The following is a 20,608-nucleotide window of genomic DNA, read 5'->3' on the forward strand; positions in this document are numbered from 1 at the left end:
AGTAGTATTGTGTTGCTCCATTCTCATTGTTTTTATAGAAGCGTTTTTAGGGGATTCCCTCAGCCGACCAGCAAAAAGAAAACTAAAACGTCATATACAGTGCGTGATTTCCTCGTTGATCTTGAAAAAAGGAAAGCAAGGTGTGATGTAACTGTGTACGAATGATTACGATTCCATAGAATAGTGGTAGTCTAATAAAAGATGAGTAGATTATACACAACTCCACATGGGTGCATACTAACCATAGAGATACTATTCTTTTGCATTTCCTCACAGACAAAAAATAGATTAGGTTGACTGCGAAGATGAGCGATTATGCAGATTCACAGGAAGCAGCTGCGCTCAGATATTAATTATAAGTATATGATGGTAAGCATCTGGTCCTGTCAACAGCAGCATCACCACATGTATAGGATCTATACCTTCCGTCAGTGCTGGAGATCAGCTACAGCATCTGCAGAACACACCACATAAAAACTAAATATACATACAGTATATACACATGAAAAAGCAACATCGCAACAAATGTCTCAGAGAGTTTGACTTTGAAAAGGATGACATCGCAGTGATACAGTGGACTTTTTGCGCTCGTGTTGTTGTCTGCGCTGTGTGATTAGTTAATGACGGCATGCCTGGTTAGACAAGTCATTCTTACTTTGTCAAATTATAAGAAGCGATCATAGGAAAAAAGACCTGAAAAGTCATATACTGCAGCATGTCATTAAAAGTCAAAGTATAGTATATCTCAAAATATCATAAAAAGTCAATTTATGTCTTAAAAATGTCCTAAAAAGTCGTATTATATGATGTCGTAAAAAGTCAATATATGTCTTAAAAACTCCTATAAAAGTCGTATTATAGGATGTCTAAAAAAGTCCTAAAAAGTCATAGTAAGTTAGAAAAAAATTAATAGTATAGGATGTTGAAAAAAGTCATAGTATAGTGTGTCGAAAGAAGTCATACAAAAGTCATGACATTGAGCAACACTCGGGGCTGTAGCGGTAAATGAAAGGGCAGGTAAACCCAGGCTCATCGGCATCGTGGGGACCAGACAGTGCACGCGGGACCATTACTCAATTCTGGTGTTTTATTCACATTATGAATATTGTTTGGTGTTTTCACACAGATGCACACAGTATTCTGCTTGCAATACTTCGGATCCCTTAATTAAGGCTGACTCTAAATGCAGGACGTTTACTTGCAAGAGATAATTTTTTACATAGTGATACTAATATCTAAGTGATGGATCAGAATACTTCTTCCACCATCCATAAAGTATAGCATAAATTCTATTCTACATTGATATTTTTGCATTTATTGTATCTCATATAGGCCAAAATAATGAATTTCTCATATTATATTTATATCTAAATCATCATAATATATATTTCTCAATTGTTAAATCTATAATTATAGATGTAGCCAATAATATAGGCCTATGCATTTTCAAATATATAAATGTTGTTATGCTTGCTTGTTGTCATTTTAGAATACTGTGGGTACATAAGGAGGACTTTTATAATAAGGTAGATAATTCACTTTCAATATCAACTCTTGAGCCTACATGAACTTAAAATGCTTAGAAAAATGTAAATTGAAACATCTACATGATGACTGGGCAAGTATATTTGCTGAGGATGATCAGGTGGTATGATCAAAAGCTCCAGAATGAGATTGTTTTGCTTCTTTTTCCAAGATCAAGAATTCATTTCCCATCCAAAGCACAGTTTCTTTCAGTTTATGAGAATTGCACATGGCACAAAATGAGAATAATATGAAATTCCCATTGATACACAAAGCATGACTTCATCCTCTCTTTACAGCCTCCAGTCCCAGTTTTAAGGACCTGTGATTCACTTTTTGTGTTTAACACGCTAAAGGAAGTGCAGTCTCTGAAACTGCAGTGGCCAGTCAGTGGTTGACCGGAGTTTCCTGGCCTTTCTTCACCTTAGAACCATTAAAGACTGAAACTTGATGAACTATGATCACACAGAGAGGCCACCAGGAGAGAGGGAGGAACTTTCTTAGAAATACATGTTTCATATTTTAAATGAAAAATAAAAATTATTTTATTACTGCCCCTTCCAGCCATAATTTCCGTACATGTATACACTGAACCACAACTGACCGTTCATCATTTGTGCATTTAATTTCCATTTTTCCCGTGAAAGAAAATAAATCCTAATTATGACTTTAAAGGGGTTGTCCAAATGAATATTGAGTCACTGAGACAAACAGATGAGGCAAGACCGAAACAGAGGGTGCTGAGTCATACTACATTGCTACGTAATGTGGCAATGCTTTATATTCTCGCTGCAGTTGCGACCACTGATTACACTTCCTATGTTCATTAGAAAGAGGAAGCAGTAATTCAACCGTCTGACATGCAAAGACATGTAGCTGTATGGATTCAACACATTGCACAGCAAACCAACATATATGAAACAAAGTTTATTCTTTATTTTACATATCTGTACATAAACATTTCTTCCCTCAAATAAAGTTTCTGATTACAGTAGGATGAAAACGATGTTAACACACTTATTCATTTAAAATGACTCGTGTCAGAAAATCAACATTCACAAAATGTTGAAGAGCAATTAGAGTGAACGTATTACCAAAAGCTACGACTCCACTACAAGGCAGGCATGTTTCCTTTACACTCTTTTAGCACCTTCAAATAAACATTTCTCAGTTGAAAACTACCATTTGTGCAGAATAAAAACAGGTTGACTTTGAAATACTTTAAAATTACCGTCCAACTTAAAATGGTCTGAAAAGTTAGTTTCCATCGCTTTTTTTTTTTTAACTCAATGTTTCTTTTTTCTCATGAATGACTTTCTACTAAATTTTTCACTATTATTTTATTTTTTCCCACAATCTTTGCATTTGACAGTTATAATTTAGTGGCGAATGTAGAAAGTTAAAAAGAAACGATAGCAAAAGCAAGGCCGATCACTGCACAGGAAGCTGGGGACAGAATCCATGACAACACACAATCAGTTTCCTCTTCTCCCAGGAAGCAGGAAGTGCTGCTCCATCCTTAGCGCTGGGAGAAAACCACAGAAGCAAATGAAATAGGGTTGCCTTCTTCTGTGTTGCTGCTACCACTGGAGTCAGTGGGTCGGACAGGAAGGTAGACATGGGGAGACGGGGGAAGCCGCAAGGAGCAAAAATACTTGGGACAAGCGGGCAGGATTTGGATCAACACAGGGCAGAGGTGGAATGGCCAGTGGGGAAAAGTCTGGTTTGGAGCGGGAGCTTAGCTTGGCAGAGGGAAGCAGGGTGGAGCAGGGATGGACATCTTATTTGGATAGGGTCCTCTCAGCCAAATGTTTCTGCTGGCTCTCAGCATGCCTGGAAAAGAGAACAACAGTTCAACGATAAATCTGGTGATATTTTTCTTTTTGTCAACAAATCCTAAAAAAGAGGATCAACCTGTTACCACGAGAAACCGTTGTTTTCTCTTATTAGGGCCTACTTGACATCCAGGGTATGGCTCAAGCACTGAATATCAAATCAGCCCGTAAATGCAGTCCAACTACATAGATCTACCTTACGGTTAAGGACTTGTTAATGTTAATTAATGTTAGCTGAAGTCCGTTTTTTAGCATAAAAAAAAAGGGGGAAAATAAAAAACACCTACACTGGAGATCAAAATTAGAGAAAAAAAGTATGAATACTTGATTTATCCTGAGATACTGTTAATTGAAATCTAAACTCCAAAGAGAATCTCTGGAAAACGCTTTGCAACATACTAATGTCTAAGAAACCCACTACAGTTACCGAACTGTGGAAGAGACTGAATAAGAATGGACCAAGATCAAACCAGAGCAGTGTGAGAAACTAGTGATCTCTACACTTCCTATTCATTTTTGAATCCTATAGCCCTAAGAAAACATTGCTTAAAACTTCTCATCTGACACAATGGTTACTGTTTTATCACAAAATAAAGGTTCTTGTTGAAGTGTCTTAGTTATTTAAAAAAAAAAACATGTTGTACAGCAGTGGTATAGCCACAGCGGATATTCTATCAAATTCTGGACATAAAAAATAACAATATTTTAGAATAAATCAAGTATTTAGACTTTGTTCTCTGATTTCAATCTCCAGTGTAAAGTATATGGAAATAAGATGAATTGTATTATATGTCTTTTATAAATTATATCAATATCAAAACAACTAAATTCTGAGGGAAATGTCTTTATTCGTTGATTTTTGGGTTGCTGAAAAATAAAATAAATTAAAACTGGTTTTCTCAAGATAAAATAATAACATGTGATCTTGAGATAACAGAAAATAAAAAGAAAAAATTGCAAGCACTGCCCTTTTCGGCTTATGTACTAATATCATATATATTTCTTCAGTAGGAATAAATGAGCTTAAGAGCCACAGACAGGGTAGAAGAGACAGAATGCATTGTGAGATGGACTATCAATAACAAAAACATGTACTACTTCTTTACGACCCTATTCTTTGTATGAAGTATTTTTTTCTTTAATACGTCAAATGAGCTAAGAAAAAGAGGTAAATGCGGTGAATAAGTTCCTCATTAAGTGCCTCATCACCTGGTGAGGTCCTCTATGTCAACCAGCATGGCATCTTGCTCCATGTGTAGTTCATCCCGAATCAGCAACAACTGTACAAGCTCCTCATTCAAACCTGGAGTGGCAGATAATATGAAGAATATTTGTGGAAATCATTAAAACACCACACTGACCACAGTTGACCATAACACATATTATATTGTGATCTACTACATGATATGCTGTAAAGTAAAAAAATTCCCTCTATGGGTTCATAAAATGACCCCACAAAACCAGTGAATACATTATGATCCTTAGTCAGACACATCAATAGTTGTTGTTGTTCTCACATCACATGGTTCTATTGTTCCTTGAGCTTTGCCAGAAAATACGCAGCACCAACAAAAGAGATTTTGAGGGGAAAGTCTGTTTTATAAGTAAAACATAGCTCATGAGTTTGGACTCATGGGAATTTTTGGAGGTTTTTTATGTTAGATGAGAGATTATTCATCCCTGAGTAGCAGGATCAATGATCTGTACAGTGCAATGACAGTAAATGCTCAGGGGAAGCTGTTCACTGGTACACTTCTTTGAACTGACTGACTATATAGAAGTACTTTCACATCCACTTGAAAGGATAGGGGTCAGTATGCATGTGCATGTTTTTCCCCATTTGCTCTCTTGCTCATTTCTGCAGTTGAAAGTAGAGGTCAGTGACAGTACAGTGTGTGTACTGTGCTGTGTGTGTGTGTGTTTGTGGTCTACTCACTCTCAATCTGGGAGTGCAGGTCATTGACTATAACCTGGAGTTGCCCCAGTGTCATATCTCTCAAGTCAGTGGGCTTCAGGCTTCTTTTCATTAGACACTCACTGATGTGAGGCATGTGTGGAAGCTGCCGAAAAACAGAGACACAGGTACATAAATAAGATACATCAACGTCACTACATCAACATTATGGTTATTATCGTAACAATTAGCCAGCTGTATTGATGAATCAATCAATAACAATTTCGGTAGCCTTTTAAATCATTTATCAATCAACACTGCAAAACATTTACTGGTGCCAGATTCTCAGATGCAAGGTTTGTTTGGTTTTCTTTTTCTAAAAAGTGAGGAGTAACATTTTTCACACATTATTGGGTCATATTCAGCAGTACGTTCACCTTCTATCTGCTGTTTAAAGTCGTGCAATTAGTTACTTTTTCACGTTAAAAATGACTGCTTTTAAGATTTGTGGTTTCTCCTGATAGTAATGAAACAACAGATATAAACTATACATAAGAAGAAACAAATGCAACAATAGGGAATACAGTATGATTACTTCTTTGTGGTGTTCACCACACTGTGTAGGGAGACTGTAAAGTTGGGGGATTCCAAGTTAAAACTGCTATTGGATTACACGCCGGTTGACATTGTCCTATACAAATAAACAGCATATGAACTCAGTGACAAAGTTTTGATTCTCCAGCAGAGGCGAGCAGTGACGCTGCTCTTCCTGAATGCTTTGAAGCCACAATGTACAGTAAAAACTGGAGCAATCGGGTTCATTTCACTTCTTATCTCCCACTGGAACAAGTCTTCCTACTCATCTACAATAGTAAAGCATCTGTTATGTAACCAAAGACAAAGCTAAGTGACAATCAAGGATGAGAAATTACACAATATTTCCTGAGGAGTGAAAATGAATGGCTTCCGTATAACAAAGCATCCTGGAAGTTTCAAAGTTGTTGACGTGGCTCAGAACAGTGCTTTTATTTTTCAGTATCACTCTTAATATGATTCGGCCAATGCTTCTGCTGGCTTTGTGAATGTGTTAATGAGTCCCATTGCCACCAGCAGTTGCTTCATATTCTCAGATAACTTCTGTGTGCAGCTACAACATGGAATCAAATTAAAAAGTGTGCTTTCTCAGGGATAAATGTGCAGATCATTTGCTTTTTGTTTACCAGACTCTCCCTCTGTCAACACTGCCATCCAACCGGTCTACATTCTTTCTCTTTCCCTCCAACACCCATTTTCTCTCTCCCTCCCACTTCATCTCCAGTCTTGACAAACAGTAGGTGAGAAAATGTGCACGTTCTCATGTTTCTGCGTCTGGGCATCCGGCCTCGCTCTTCTCGCTAGTTTCTCACCCCTCTTTCACTTTCACATTGGCACTGATGCAACTGCACTTGAGGCTGCCGTGTGTCAGTTTCAGTTTCGAGTGTCTGGACACGCACACGAGGGGGCGACTGCAGTGTGACATAGAGAGAAATGTGATGTCAAAGACAACACGAGTGGGAAAGGTTGGAGATTGGTGTTAGTTCTGACTCAACAGGTTCGTCTGTTGACTGCTGTGTGAGTTTCTCTGATCATTCTTGCAATTACAAATTACTGCCTGAGTGTTCAATACTATTAGACAAATAGACAAATCTCCAACAATGACTCAATATTACTGAGGAACTACACTTCTCTGTGAAAGAAGCGGAGAGTGAGAATTGAGGTTTTACAGTAGAATCTAAATACCTCCTCCTCTTTTCCCTCGATGACTATCTTGCTTTCGCTCAGTGATTCAGAAAAAAAAACACACTCCCGGGACAAAGACAGACAGTAAGATGCAGGTCTACGGTGCCGGTCAAATTCCCATTCTTTGCCCTTGATGAGGATGTAGGACAATCCAGTTTATTTGAAACTGAATTAGACCAACTGGCAACCGCCCCCCCCAGAGTGATTGTCCGTGGGCCTTTTATGTCTGACGTAAGCCCCATCTCTCATCTATCAGATGAGCTGAAGCACCCCTTCACTAGCACCACCCGTCATGTTCCAAATGTGTTGTTATAAGAAAGACTTTAGTGGTATGTTATAATGATTTTTAATACAGTTCAATAGTCAGTGTTTACCACAGGGGTCAGAAGCCTGATCATTCAACTATTTATCACTTAAAGTCAATTATTTCAACTGTTAATCTATTACTTTTATATTATTATTTCAACTGTCTATCTATAAATCTACTTTTATGTTATTATTTAAACTCTTCATCTATTACTCTTATTTTTTATTTTAACCGTTTAGCTATTACTTCCAGCTTATTATTTCACCTTTCTATCCAGAACTGTACTTCGATGTATGATTTCAACTGTTTATCTTTTACTGTTATGTTATTATTTCAACTTTCTATCTATAAATGCACTTTTATGTTATTATTTCAACTGTATATCTATTACAGTTGTTTTTCTATTACTTTAAGCATATTATTTCAACTGTGTATCTATCAAATTTAGTTTATGTTATATATATATATATATATATATATATATATATATATACATTATATTGGGCTCTTTTAACCATATTTTTAGCAAAATATTGGACCTGTTTACACACTATTTCTAATTATTTATTTATATATATATATATATATATATATATATATATATATATATATGTTATTTTACTTTTAACTATAACTTTTAGCTAACGATTTCAACCATTTATTCATTTGTTTTAGCTAAGTATTTCCCCTTTCTACACATTCTTTCAAGGGAATTATTTTAAATGTTTATCCTCTCTGAGCTGACTATTTAAACCATTCATCCATTACTTTTAGCTTCATGTCAATTCTGTGGCAAAATATAGCTTTAAGGTTTTACATCTGACTTGACAGATGGGCACTGGACTTGATTATTTGTCGAGTTGCTTTGGACTGAAATTGCTTTGGGGATAACGATGACCTGGACAAATGAGAACATTCACAGGCTTTCTTAATCCTGTTTCCCATCAATTCATAATTATTATGTTTTTTTTTATATGAGTTGAGCTACTCTACTATCCTTTCAAGTACCCTAGCCCCTTGGTTAGGAATCACTGTTCTAGCATAGCATTAAGCACATGTAACTTCTTCAGTTTAATAGATCTCTGGTGTTGAGGACATGGCAGGCGGCTTTAATACATCTTAACATTCACTGTGTGTTTGTTCCCGATGTGACAGTGATGTCTTCTGACTGCTGAGCACGGCCACATCCCTAAACACTGAAGTCAATACTTTCCGGTGTATGAATTATAGATGGACCTGGCCGAGCTGCCCCTCTCCTCTCTGAATAAGTAACGCAGTTCTGCCTGAGGCTGAGTCCGAGTGTAAATGTAGTGTGTGTAATTCTAGCAGTGTGGGTGTGTGAGTGTGTTGGTGCGTGTGTTCCCAAAGAGGCAGTGAGGCGGATAAAAATGGATGAAATAAAGATGAGGAGGGTCGTCATCACCTTCCTTCCTCTAAATGGGGGCAGATCCCTGTGACATCATTACAACATACATGTGAGTTTCCATATAATACTCATATGTTACTGACACAAGCCGCCCATCTATTTTTACACACTTTGACGAATTGAGAAATGTAATGACACATGTTTAGCATAATGTCTAAGCCTACATTTAGTTCAAAAAGCATAAAAAGTACAGCCTGTGCTACAATTAGCGATCTAACTTATCTTTGAGGTTAAAATATGATTTTTTTTTTTATCAGAGGCTAATTTCAAAGCCTTCTTTCTATCACTTGTATACACAGTTACTACAACAGAGGGAGGAATAATTGCTATTTTAAGCTTTTGGTGTTGCTTTAAAACCATCATCAGCAGCAGGTAGAGGTGTTTGGATACAACAGGCCTAGACTTTTTGGCCGATATACAAAACCCTGAAATAATGCTGATGGTTTTAAACCTACGATCATTGATTTTTTTGGCCACTTGTGGGCAGGGGTAACAAGTTATAAACACAACACTTACATATTGTCACCTTTTAAATATGCCGAACTTCTAAGCAAGCAGTAGCCAACTTGCACATCTAGCAGATATGGAGCAACATTAGCATTCATTTGAAGTTTCTGGCCACTAGACAGATGTAACTCCAATACTCACTCTCCTCTCCACCAACTCTGAGAAAGCATCTGGCTTTTTAGCAGATAAATGTTCAACTTCCATCACCAGCTAGTCACTAACTTTGGCCCCCTGTGGTTTGGTGCTGAGTGTTTACGTGAGTGTTTATGCTGAAAACAGCTGCTTGACTGCCAAAAACTACACTGATGAGAGCAAAACAGTAAAGTTGTAGGCCTTAAACTTAAACAATGAGTTGAAAGATACTATAAAGCTCTGTAGAGCCAAGAGGAACGAAAGGCTCGGGGGATAATTCTCTGTGAAACCCCTTTCACATACAAGTAGTCATTGTTAAAATAAAAATACTGATTTAAAGTAAAACCAAAAGCCTGTAGCAGCATTTATGCTTTTGTCCACTTTTGGAGTGAGTGTCCTCTTACATGTCTGATAAATCAGTGGAGCTCTTGGTTCCATTGCATCAATTTTGTGTTGTATTTCCATGCTAACCATATCCATATAAAACTACACAACTCTTGGTTCAGGCCATGCATTTTTTTAATATCAATTTTAATATCCCTGTCATCCTTGTCATCCTTGTCTCCTGTTGTTTATCGTCTGTATATATTATATGTCCTACTCTGTAAGCGACTTTGGGTCTCTGAAAAGCGCTATATAAATAAAATGAATTATTATTATTATTATAAGAGTCTTTAATAAAATTAGCGAGGTGTTTCCCCCTTTTCTTTTTTTCGAAAAATATGTCCTTATTGATGTACACCTTCACAGTCAAAGGCAGCGTGACTGTGAAATTCTAATACTGACCAGGTCGGCCACTGGTGACTTCTTGCGATTCTGTTTCTCCACCTCCACCTGCATCTTGGCCATGGGTTTGGCCATGGCTAGGGCCAGCTTCGCCTCCGCCTGCAGCTTCTTCTGTCGACTCAGAAAGTCCATGTCCTCCAGAGACTCCGAGTCGTCCTCTGTGGTGTCCCTGTCTGAGTAGGATGAACTTTGCTTGGACTGCAGGGAGGATGTGGAGGAAGGAAGAAGAGGGAGAAAAGACAAGCGTTGGAAGGTAGAAAAAAATGTCGAGGATGACAATGAACAGAAAAAGAAATGAGGAAGAAAAGGAGGAAAGAGCAGGTCAAAGGGTTAATGTTTATGTATGCCTGGCATTTTGGGATGCGGATTTGATCAATTTACATCAAATAGGATGTGAGGAGAGTGTGGAAGAACATGTTAAGAGATGATAATTCCCTTTTTCTCCCACTCTTTCTGTTAAATGTGTCACAGGCTGACGGGAGGTTAATGTGGCCAGTCATCCAAGGCCGTGGCAAGCGTATTCCAATTCACCTCTCATTTGCTGCCCGTGAATTGGTTAACAGGCCAGAAAACGTGAGCAAAGACATTCATAGAGCGACTAAAGCGCCGGCTATCTCTCTGATTCATAACGGATATCTACCGTTTCACTGCTTTCATTCTTGTTCTGTCTCAGTCTCGTTTTCACACAGTCAGATCTCTACACTTTGGCACTTTCACACCGTCATCCCTGTATATTATAATACACCTTTCATAATTTGAAGCCATTTTCTTTCTTTCTTGAATTTTGGAGAAATATTATTATAGCTCTGTGTGGATGTGAGTGTGTACCATGGGGGACAGAGGTGTGTCCAGACTGGTCTCTGTCTTGCTGTCATCCGCATCGCTGTCCTTGTCGCTGCCGCTGTCATTGACAAAACAGATCTGTAGGTTCATCCCGCTCTGCAGCCTGCAGGGACAAACAGAGATAGATTCAAACAGGGGGTGACTTAGATTAGCATAAATGCAGATAAGAATCAAGTCAGTTCAATGTCTGCTCTTTCTGCAGTAAATGACTCAGACCAGGGCCAAAACAGGCAGCAATGTCAACAGCACTGCTGCTAATACAAAAGACCTATGAGTTCAACAAAGTGTTTTGCCTCAATAAAGGACTGAGAGTGCTATTAGTATGCACACTTAACTGTGTCCCCCATGTGTTAAAGAGAGAAAAAGTGCAGAAAAAATTGAGAAAAATAGAAAGAAGATCCTGACAGACACCAGCTGCCTTCATTACCAGAGTAAGGTGCTGGCTGAGGATAGAATTAAGGCTGTATTTTTAATCATCTCCCCTCTCTCTTCTTCAATATGGATTGATCCAGGAAACCTCTGGTAGGTCTCATCCAATGGGGGGGGGGGGGGGGGGGGGGGGGGGTTGCGCGCCACAGAGCAGCAGAATATCACTAGGTGTAGACCCAGCCCACTGTTGATCGATAACCTGCTTATTCAATGCAGTAATTACAAACAGAGCTGATTGATTACACAGCACAGATCCAATCAGTCCCGATTAAAATAGGGGTGAGTTGATTGTTTTTTTTCCAGGAGAGGCAGCATCACCGAAAACCTTCCTGCAACTCCAATTTAATCGATTGTGTGAGTATTTACAAACTTTTTTTCTGACGACACGCAGCTGATTTAATGTCACGAGTGAGCACTGACAAGTTTATCTTTTGACTATAAATGGTCTCACTCAGTATATTATATATATGTAGTAATTATACACACATCATGTAGGTGTGAGGCTATTTTTCATATTACATTATAAGGCTTGGAGTTATAGTGCAGGCTTTCTTTTTCCACAATTCTTTAAAAAATAAATTAAAGGGATCTTTACAATAAAAGAATATTGGCCGATGTATCATTATCTTATTCTTAAATTCTCAAATACCGAGTGGGATCAGCCTCAAAAAATCAGTCAGCCTCTAATACAATGTGTCATATTTTCAGACATTACTGTCATCTTACTTTTCCCCCATCATCATCATCATCATCATCATAGTCATCATCATCATCATCATCAGTAAAGCACTGAGCGTCACAATCATTAATATTGAGAAATCCAATACAAAGAGCGCTGTGTTAACAGAACATCTAGTTCCAGTAAGGTACAGTGTAGGAGGTGGTAGTAGCACTTCTGTGTGTGTGTGTGTGTGTGTGTGTGTGTGTGTGTGTGTGTGTGTGTGTGTGTGTCTTTCGGGAAGTGAGAGGCATAAGGGCTGTGTGCCTCATTCATACTTCACAAATCCTTTCTGCTTCCTGTCATTCTGTTTCCTGTTTGTCCTTTCATTGCCGGTATCCATGACAATAAATCTAGACTTTCAGATTTACTCTGAATAAGTATAAATACTACAAAAAAATACCAGAAAACCACCAGTCACATGAATCTTGTTGAAGAAAGAAGTAATACTACACAGATCAGAGGTCAGAGGTCTTACCGTGAGGACAGGCTGGGTTTGCCGCTCTTGCTGCAGCTGGTGTAGATGCCTGGCCCATCGTCAAAGAAACTGCCCAGAGCCAACTTCTGCCGGATAGACTCCCTCTCATTCTTTTGGGCCTGCGACAGGAGATTAACAAGATATTAGTTATATTGTATTTTTGCAGTTAGGTCAGAGGTCAGGGTCGGGGCTGGTAGGAATGAGCTGTCTTCCAAAAAGACTCTTCAGCAGGGTGGATGCCTGTTGTCACGGCACCTCACACCGAAGTATATATAACTTTCTGGCATGCTGCATCGCCCAAACTCCCTTTCCCTCCCCCACATGACTAGCTCTGTGCGCAAATAGAAGTTATCCCGAGCTCTTTCTGACAGTCTAAATCACAGGTGCAGATTTATTAATAGCAGAAGCCTCCTCTTAATTTGCACCGAGAGCTTGAGTGTTGTCCTGACAAGCTCTGATACAAAGTGTGGAGTCAGCTGGAAAAAAAAAGACGTGTGAAATATCACAAGGGCTCGTTACATGCTGACAGTACCAGAAGCCAAGAGCAGGGGGTGCTGTTGTCTCAGAGAACAAACCAGTGAGCACTCCAACACACACACACACACACACACACACACACACACACACACACACACACACACACACACACACACACACACACACACACACACACACACACACACACACACACACACACACACACACACACACACACACACACACACACACACACACACACACACAGGGTTAAGTTTATGGATGGTAAACTCCAGAGGAAGAGCAGTAGTAGCTATTTCACACATGCTAATATTACACAATTCCAGAGTTGCTCTCACTTAGCCTCTTCTCAATCCTGAATTCCCAACACAGTGCAGCTTCAGCTTTGGCAGAACTTCACACACACACACGCACGCAGGTCCCCATAGGATGTCTCGTCTCGGCCGATAGCAGGTAAACATTTCCACACATGCAACTGCCGCACAAAAGCTTTAGAGCCCAGGCTTTTGTCACAACTTAAGAGAGCAGTTATCTACAGAAAGTTGTCAGTCTGAAAACTTCAGCGCATCACATAATTTTATGTATTAAAATGCTTTTTTACTGCTTCTTTAACCATATTAAGATCTCAAACAATATAGTGTGACACCTTGGAGGGCCATGAGCCCAAGATTGGGAACTGCTGGTTTCAATATTTAAGAGGGGTTTTTACAGGGTTTTTAAAGCTTTGGATGGGTACCTGATGACCTACTGGTAAGATATACCATGTAAACGGCATGGCCAGGGACACCCCCCCCCCCCCCCAACCCCCTGCCCCCATCTCTCCCTCCTCCGGTATTTCTATGTATATCTTCTTTCACTATAAAAAAAAGGAATTATGACAAAAACAGAGAGTAGAATCGAGATGAGAAGGTGGTGAGCATTACTTCTTCTTTGGTCTCTTTCCCATTATTCCCTCCCTCCACCTTCCTCACCCACGAACGTTCCTCCCATTATCATGCTTTCTTTGCTTACCTGATCCAGCCTCACCAGTCATTTATCTTTCTCTCTTTCTCATGATCAACAATTCCACTCTCTGCATCTCTCCGTCAGCCTCAGGCCTCTCATGTTCTTCTATCTCTCTGCAGTTTGTTCTGTTCTTTCCTTGCCAAATTGCTTATCACAACTTCACCTCTCTCCCACTCGTTTTCTCAACGCCTTCTCTGTCTGTCTCTCCTGACAATTGTGTGCAGGCCTAAGTGAGAGTGCCTCCATCAAGGACAAATTAACATAATCCCACTCCACACAAGAGCCCACAAGACGCACTTTGCACTGCCAGCACACACACTGGTATGTAGAGGAGTGGAGCTGGCACTGCTCCTTTGTGTGTGTGTGTGCTTGTGTGTGTACATGTGTGTGTGTGTGTGTGTGTGTGTGTGTGTGTGTGTGTGTGTGTGTGTGTGTGTGTGTGTGTGTGTGTGTGTGTGTGTGTGTGTGTGTGTGTTTGAAAGATAGCCTGGGGGGTCAAATAAACACACTTTAGAGGTTCAATGCATTTCTTCACAGGCGCAACAGTAGCCTGTGTGGTACACATTTATGTACATGTACATCACTCATACATCACAGCTGACACACTGTCAGTCACGTTACTCCACAGAACAGCTGCTCAAAGACAAAAGCCAGACAAAGTTTGCTACCCTCATGAGGTGAGGGCTGAGAAAGAACAAAAGTGGGGGTTGTGCTGAGGTCCAGGTGGTACACACTCAGGAAGGCTCAGGGGATGTTTTGCATCAAAATGCAGCAAACATCATTACCATAAACTTTACAGCTTGGTTTCAAAACAGTTTGCAAATGTAAGACCACACACACTCACTGCTAGAGGGTTGTTGGGTTGATGCGAAGACATACAGTGGTTTAACTTGTCCAACTCTCTCCAGATACAAAAAATCTATTCCCACACTGTTAGAGCCTCTGGTAACTTAACTTAGAAATAGGTTTTCTTAGAGATAATCAAGGTTACATTCTCAGCCAGTCATTGTAACTCGATTGAACAGGTCATTGGATTTGATCATGTGATCATAGTTGAGAGCTGTTTAAATATATGAGGCAAAACACAAAAACATGCTGCTGCAATGATTTCAAATAAACAGCATTTATACTGCCACTATGTGAGCTGTGGGGAAGTCAGGGTGAAATGTATTGTTTCTATCATTGGGCGCGTTTCCATTAGCCCTGTAGAGTGGCCTCCAGGAGAGTTTCAGGGCACGTCCTCTCAAATGACCTCTCAGTCGACGTGTTTCCATTACAAAAAAAGGCCCGAGAGGGATTTACGAGACTCCGGCAGTGACATATCACTCTGAATGGGTTTCGAACACCGGTGATCAGCTGATCAGTGGTACAGCGGCGTGTTCGTCCTCCAGAGAAATACAGAATAGTTGTAGTTAGATTTAAGGTGGCCTGTATGATTCACCACGTCAACCTATGTACAAGTAACATGAAAGAAAACACTCCACCTTAAATATTTGAGGGGCTGTAAAAGTGTTTGGTCACAGACAGTCTGTGACCCCACTGTGTGCGCAGAGACCATTATCTGCGCTGCATTCTTCTACACCACTAGATATAAGTGTCTACTCTACTTCGCTGTGTTGTTTTGGCACCTGTACTAAAACACGTCAAATCCTGCAGAGAGCTACATCAAATCAGCAACCGTGTATATCTTAGGTGAGAAAAGCTCTCAGGTAGGGCCTCTTTCTACTCGGTCAAACAGCCTTCTGAGCGACTCACATGCAAATTAGGGGCATTTTTGGCGAGATAGTCCCACCTCATTCAGGGTAGTCGGCCATAGTGGAAACACACCTATAGATTAGACTGGTGATTGGTCAACTAGTCATCTATTGGTTACTAAGGCTGCAAGTAGAAAATTACTTTCATTATTGATTCTTCTGATGATTGTTTTATCAATTAATTGATTGATCCCCAAGTCTATAAAATATCGAAAAAAAAAGGTCTTGTTTTGTCCGACCACAGATAATCAGTTTACATTCATAGAAAACAGAGAAAAGCAGAATCCTCACACTTGATAATAAATGTTTGGCATTTTTGCTTGAAAAATGGCTGAAACTATAATCAAAATAGCTGCCAGTTAAACTTCTGTTTCTTAACTGGCTAATTAATGAACTGACTGAACACATCAGCCTTACAGTAACTGGAATGCACTGCCGATGAAATCAATCGTAGCACTTTACATTTTTTATCATAAGAGAGGAATAAAGCACCACTAGCAAAAGTTATCACTAGTATGCATCTGGATTTGCATGCAGGGCATATCATCTCTACATCCCTCGACTGCCTGACAACACAACTTCCTCTGTTTGTAAAGACATCATCCGTTATACAGCATGTTTGTGTTGACTCCTTATGTTTGTGTGTGTGTGTGTGTGTGTGTGTGTGTGTATGTCGGGGGGGGGGGGGGGGTCATCATGGAAGCCCTGTAAACCACTTACAGAGGTGTGGAATATGCCACTAAGGGGTGGAGGTATGGAGTGGATAGTAAATACAAGCTCTTCCTCTCCTTTCTTTGCCACACAATTCTCTTCTCTTCTCACCACCCATACCAATAGCCCATCATGTGAATCTAAAAACATACTTACTTACTTACTTACATAAGTAGATTTGTTCCAAGTGTGACTTCAATTTGAATGGACATGGATACAACGTTATTGCAACCTTCTCTGCACTTTGTTGGGTACGTTTCCCGCTAAAATTTCTCTCTCAATCTTACTGAATAGGCTATGTTGGCAAATCAAGGTTCTACTTGATGATGACATGGAAAATTGCTGGTTCCATCACATTAACATTAGAGAGAGAGAGAGAGAGAGAGAGAGAGAGAGAGAGAGAGAGAGAGAGAGAGAGAGAGAGAGAGAGAGAGAGAGAGAGAGTGAGAGAGTGAGAAAGTGAGAGAGTGAGAGAGTGAGAGAGAGAGAGAGATTTAAAAAGGAGATTTATTAATACTCCTTTCTCCTTTCATGTCTTTCCTTCCATTCCTCACTAAGTGCTCTCTTTTTTCGGGACAATGGTGGCTTTTCACTTGCCGATACCTCACTCCCTGGTTGGACACAAAAACCCACTGTTCACACACACACACACACACACACACACACACACACACACACACACACACACACACACACACACACACACACACACACACACACACGCACACACACACACACACACACACACACACACACACACACACACACACACACACACAAATACCAGGTATTGTGAGTGTGGGGCTATTTCAGTGAAGCAATGGTGAAAAGCACAGCATGTGTTTGGAAGAACTGGAAACACTTCACTCTGATATGTTTTCCAGGCCTGACAGTGAACTGCTGCTGAGCTCACAGCTCTACAAACAGATACAAGGTCACTGTGTCTTCTGTGTGTGTGTGTGTGTGTGTGTGTGTGTGTGTGTGTGTGTGTGTGTGTGTGTGTGTGTGTGTGTGTGTGTGTGTGTGTGTGTGTGTGTGTGTGTGTGTGTATGTGTGTATGTGTGTTTTGACTGAGTTAAATAGCTTTACAGGTCACACAAATGCTCTTGCAGGTTCAGATTTGAACTGTATCTACTTTTATATATATTCTGAAAATCTAAAGTCCAAGCATACTCTGTTTAAATGAATAGAAGGACATTCCGGGAAACACACATGTTTATTTTCTTGCCTTAAATATATATCCTAAATGTCTTAAAATGATAATATTTCCACCACTATCATATCAGTATAAATGCTAGATAGCTAAAGTATGCACACTTAAATTCTACATCCTGTGTGTAAGACTGTCTCCCCTTTTCGTGCTATCTGAGACCTGTCTGTCCAGGCAGTGCAACATTCCATCCCAGATAAGGGACCTGACCCCTGACCCCTCATAAAGGGTCAGCCTCAGGTCAGTGCAAGATGCTCCTCTCACTCAGATTGGAAGAGAACAACTCAGCAAGTGGCAGAAAGGCTGTACATGAGTGTGTGTGTGTGTGTGTGTGTGTGGTAAGAGAGGTGGGGGGGGGGGGGGGGGGGGGGGATGACAAAGGGAGGCAGGAGAGAAGGGGAGCATGAAGTGGGTTTAGACAGGACAATAGATCTCCAAGTGATATCTGAGCTTTCCCTCTGCGAGAAGGCCAGACTATGGATTTGAGGGGGAAAAAAAATCAGTGGAGGAATCTGTTTTTTTTTCTCCACCCAAAAGACTGAAGCAGATTTAAGGATAAAAGCCTGGTTACTCACACATTATGTCATAGCTTTGCCCCAAATATCTAAGCACTTTAATACCCATACCTCAAGCATTACATCAGCCTCAGTCTTTGGACTGAGTCACATAGCTACACAACAACACATCAAACACTTTTAAGGGAATATTGAGAAATACGCTTATTTGATTTCTTGCCAGAGGTTATATAAGAATATCGATACCACTCTCATATCAGTCGGTTCAGTGTGCAGCCAGTTAGCTTAGCTTAGCATTAAGGGAGACAGACAGACTGTAGCTTCATATTGAAGGGACAGAGAGGAGAATGGGATCAATCTTGACGTCTGACTGTCAGCAAGCAAAAGAATAAGCGTGAATCCCCAAAAAATCTAACAAAAGTAGCTGTATGTGAATGTATGTGCTCACAAACTTGGCAGACAATGTGAAGAGCAAACTGTCAAAGTCAACATATGTACGACCTAAAATATCCCACCTCTATTGACCGCATCGCTTATTCCAGTAGCCTTCATTATGCAGATTTGTCAATGAATTGGACTGATAAGCATGTGAATAAGACACAACATGGTCCTTTACCTCTTTGTAGTCATCACTGAGGTAGAGGCTGGACGTTTGCCTGATGACATCATCCACTCCACCACATCCATCCATATTATCCAGTGCCTCCCTCATCCTTCCTTCCCTCCTTGTCCTCCTGTCTTTTACTCTCTACACCACAGTAAGTAGGTTAGTCCAGACCAACTCCTGAGGTTTAGCCCAGTCAGTACAAATCATATTCCCAGCCAGCTCACCCCTACCATGGCCTGACACACACACACACACACACACAAACAAAATCTACTCCTCGACTGGTGACTTCTCCTCATCTTTCTCTTACATGTTGTGACACTGTTTCTCTTTCAGTTCCCTGCACTTTCTGCCAACTCCTGTCTCTCCTCTGCCTCTCCCACAGGACTGTGAAAGCACAATGGTCAGAGGTAAGGCCCCTTTAGACCCTCCCTACCTTCCACCCTCTGGTCAGGGCGGCCTCTCACAGCCAGAGCGAGCAAAACAGAGGGAGAGGGAGAAACTCACACTTTTTTTTTTCCTCCTCGCTTTCACGCTCTGACGCTCTGACAGCAGCTGCTTGCAACCCATTTGGAAAGAGACACCTCAACCATTGGATAGCCACAGTGTGTGTGTGTGTGTGTGTGTGTTTATGGCAGTGTGCAATGTTAAGCGTGCCCATGTGTGTGTGCGTATGTTTAGATGACTCCCAGTGTGTCTGGAGCCTCTACTGGACACACACTATCTCGGCCTATGTTTACTCTCCCTCTGTTGGACCCAGAACTCCTTTCTGAATTTGTTTATTTTTATGCGTCCTAAGCCTCTTATCTAGAATGGCTTACAACTCTTTGTATGTTTATGAAAGGAGAGATTAACTTAAAATGTAGATTAACCTAAATATGTGAGGCAAAATGAAATGTGAAAGCGTGTGTTTATGTGACAGAGGAGGTAGTGGGCTCCCTTCCTGCTAAGGTAAAAATAGTACCCTGTCTGGACTCCTGCAGCAGCTCCACAGCCCCAGCCAGCTAAATAAACCCTGACAGAGCACAATGGACCATTAGTCTGGCACACAAACACACATTTACACACAAAGTCACTCACTCCGATACACAGAGATTGCTTGTGCCTTGTATCGGTGACTTACATTTTCAATCTGAGCTCTCCGCGGTGTGAAATGATCTCATCCTAGAGAGACGTTATCGACCCGTGACTCATATATTTGTCATACCCGTCCAGACAGAAAATTATGGCCACATATGGCTGCGGAATCACACAGCAGAAGGGCGTGACTTCACACAAACCATCAACTGGTTACACACAAAAATGGGAAAACCATTACCATGTTCAATAAACTTATAAGTCATGTACACCAAAACAGGGAATTGCATTTTTACTGTGCAATGATTAAATTGTATGCATGTTAGCGTAGGATTGATGCCAATTATCAAATTTATGAATATTTGTCTTGACTGAATAACTTCGTTGCTTAATTGTGTAAATAGTGTAAATATCTATCCCATTGCTCTCGTTAGCCTCTTCAAATTGTTTGTTTTGTCTGATGAACAGTCCAAATCCGAAAGATATATCAATTTAAAACAATATAAAATACTGAAAAGCAGCAAATCCTCATATTTGAAGAGTGAAAGAGGAGCTAAAACTATATATAGTGTA

General features: G+C 40.3%; 1 protein-coding gene across 5 annotated transcripts in view; it reads right to left on the bottom strand.

Annotated features, from left to right (window-relative positions):
* Nucleotides 1-2,447: 2,447 nt before the first annotated feature.
* The window catches only part of schip1 (schwannomin interacting protein 1), a 223,477-nt gene continuing 205,316 nt past the window's right edge, over nt 2,448-20,608 (bottom strand). For 4 of the 5 annotated variants that reach the window (XM_083913704.1, XM_083913706.1, XM_083913705.1 and 1 more), the window contains 6 exons: nt 12,659-12,777; nt 11,019-11,136; nt 10,191-10,388; nt 5,296-5,419; nt 4,569-4,662; nt 2,448-3,357 (listed from right to left, as the gene is read on the bottom strand). In XM_083913704.1, coding sequence (XP_083769830.1) covers nt 3,306-3,357; nt 4,569-4,662; nt 5,296-5,419; nt 10,191-10,388; nt 11,019-11,136; nt 12,659-12,777 — 705 coding nt within the window. In that variant the 3' untranslated portion in view covers nt 2,448-3,305. Of the gene's footprint in view, nt 3,358-4,568; nt 4,663-5,295; nt 5,420-10,190; nt 10,389-11,018; nt 11,137-12,658; nt 12,778-18,967; nt 19,126-20,608 lie in introns of those variants that run through there. The other variant, XM_083913707.1, reaches the window with a different exon arrangement.

The sequence above is a fragment of the Echiichthys vipera genome (genome assembly GCF_963691815.1).
Source record: "Echiichthys vipera genome assembly, chromosome: 5".
Taxonomy (NCBI): domain Eukaryota; kingdom Metazoa; phylum Chordata; class Actinopteri; order Perciformes; family Trachinidae; genus Echiichthys; species Echiichthys vipera.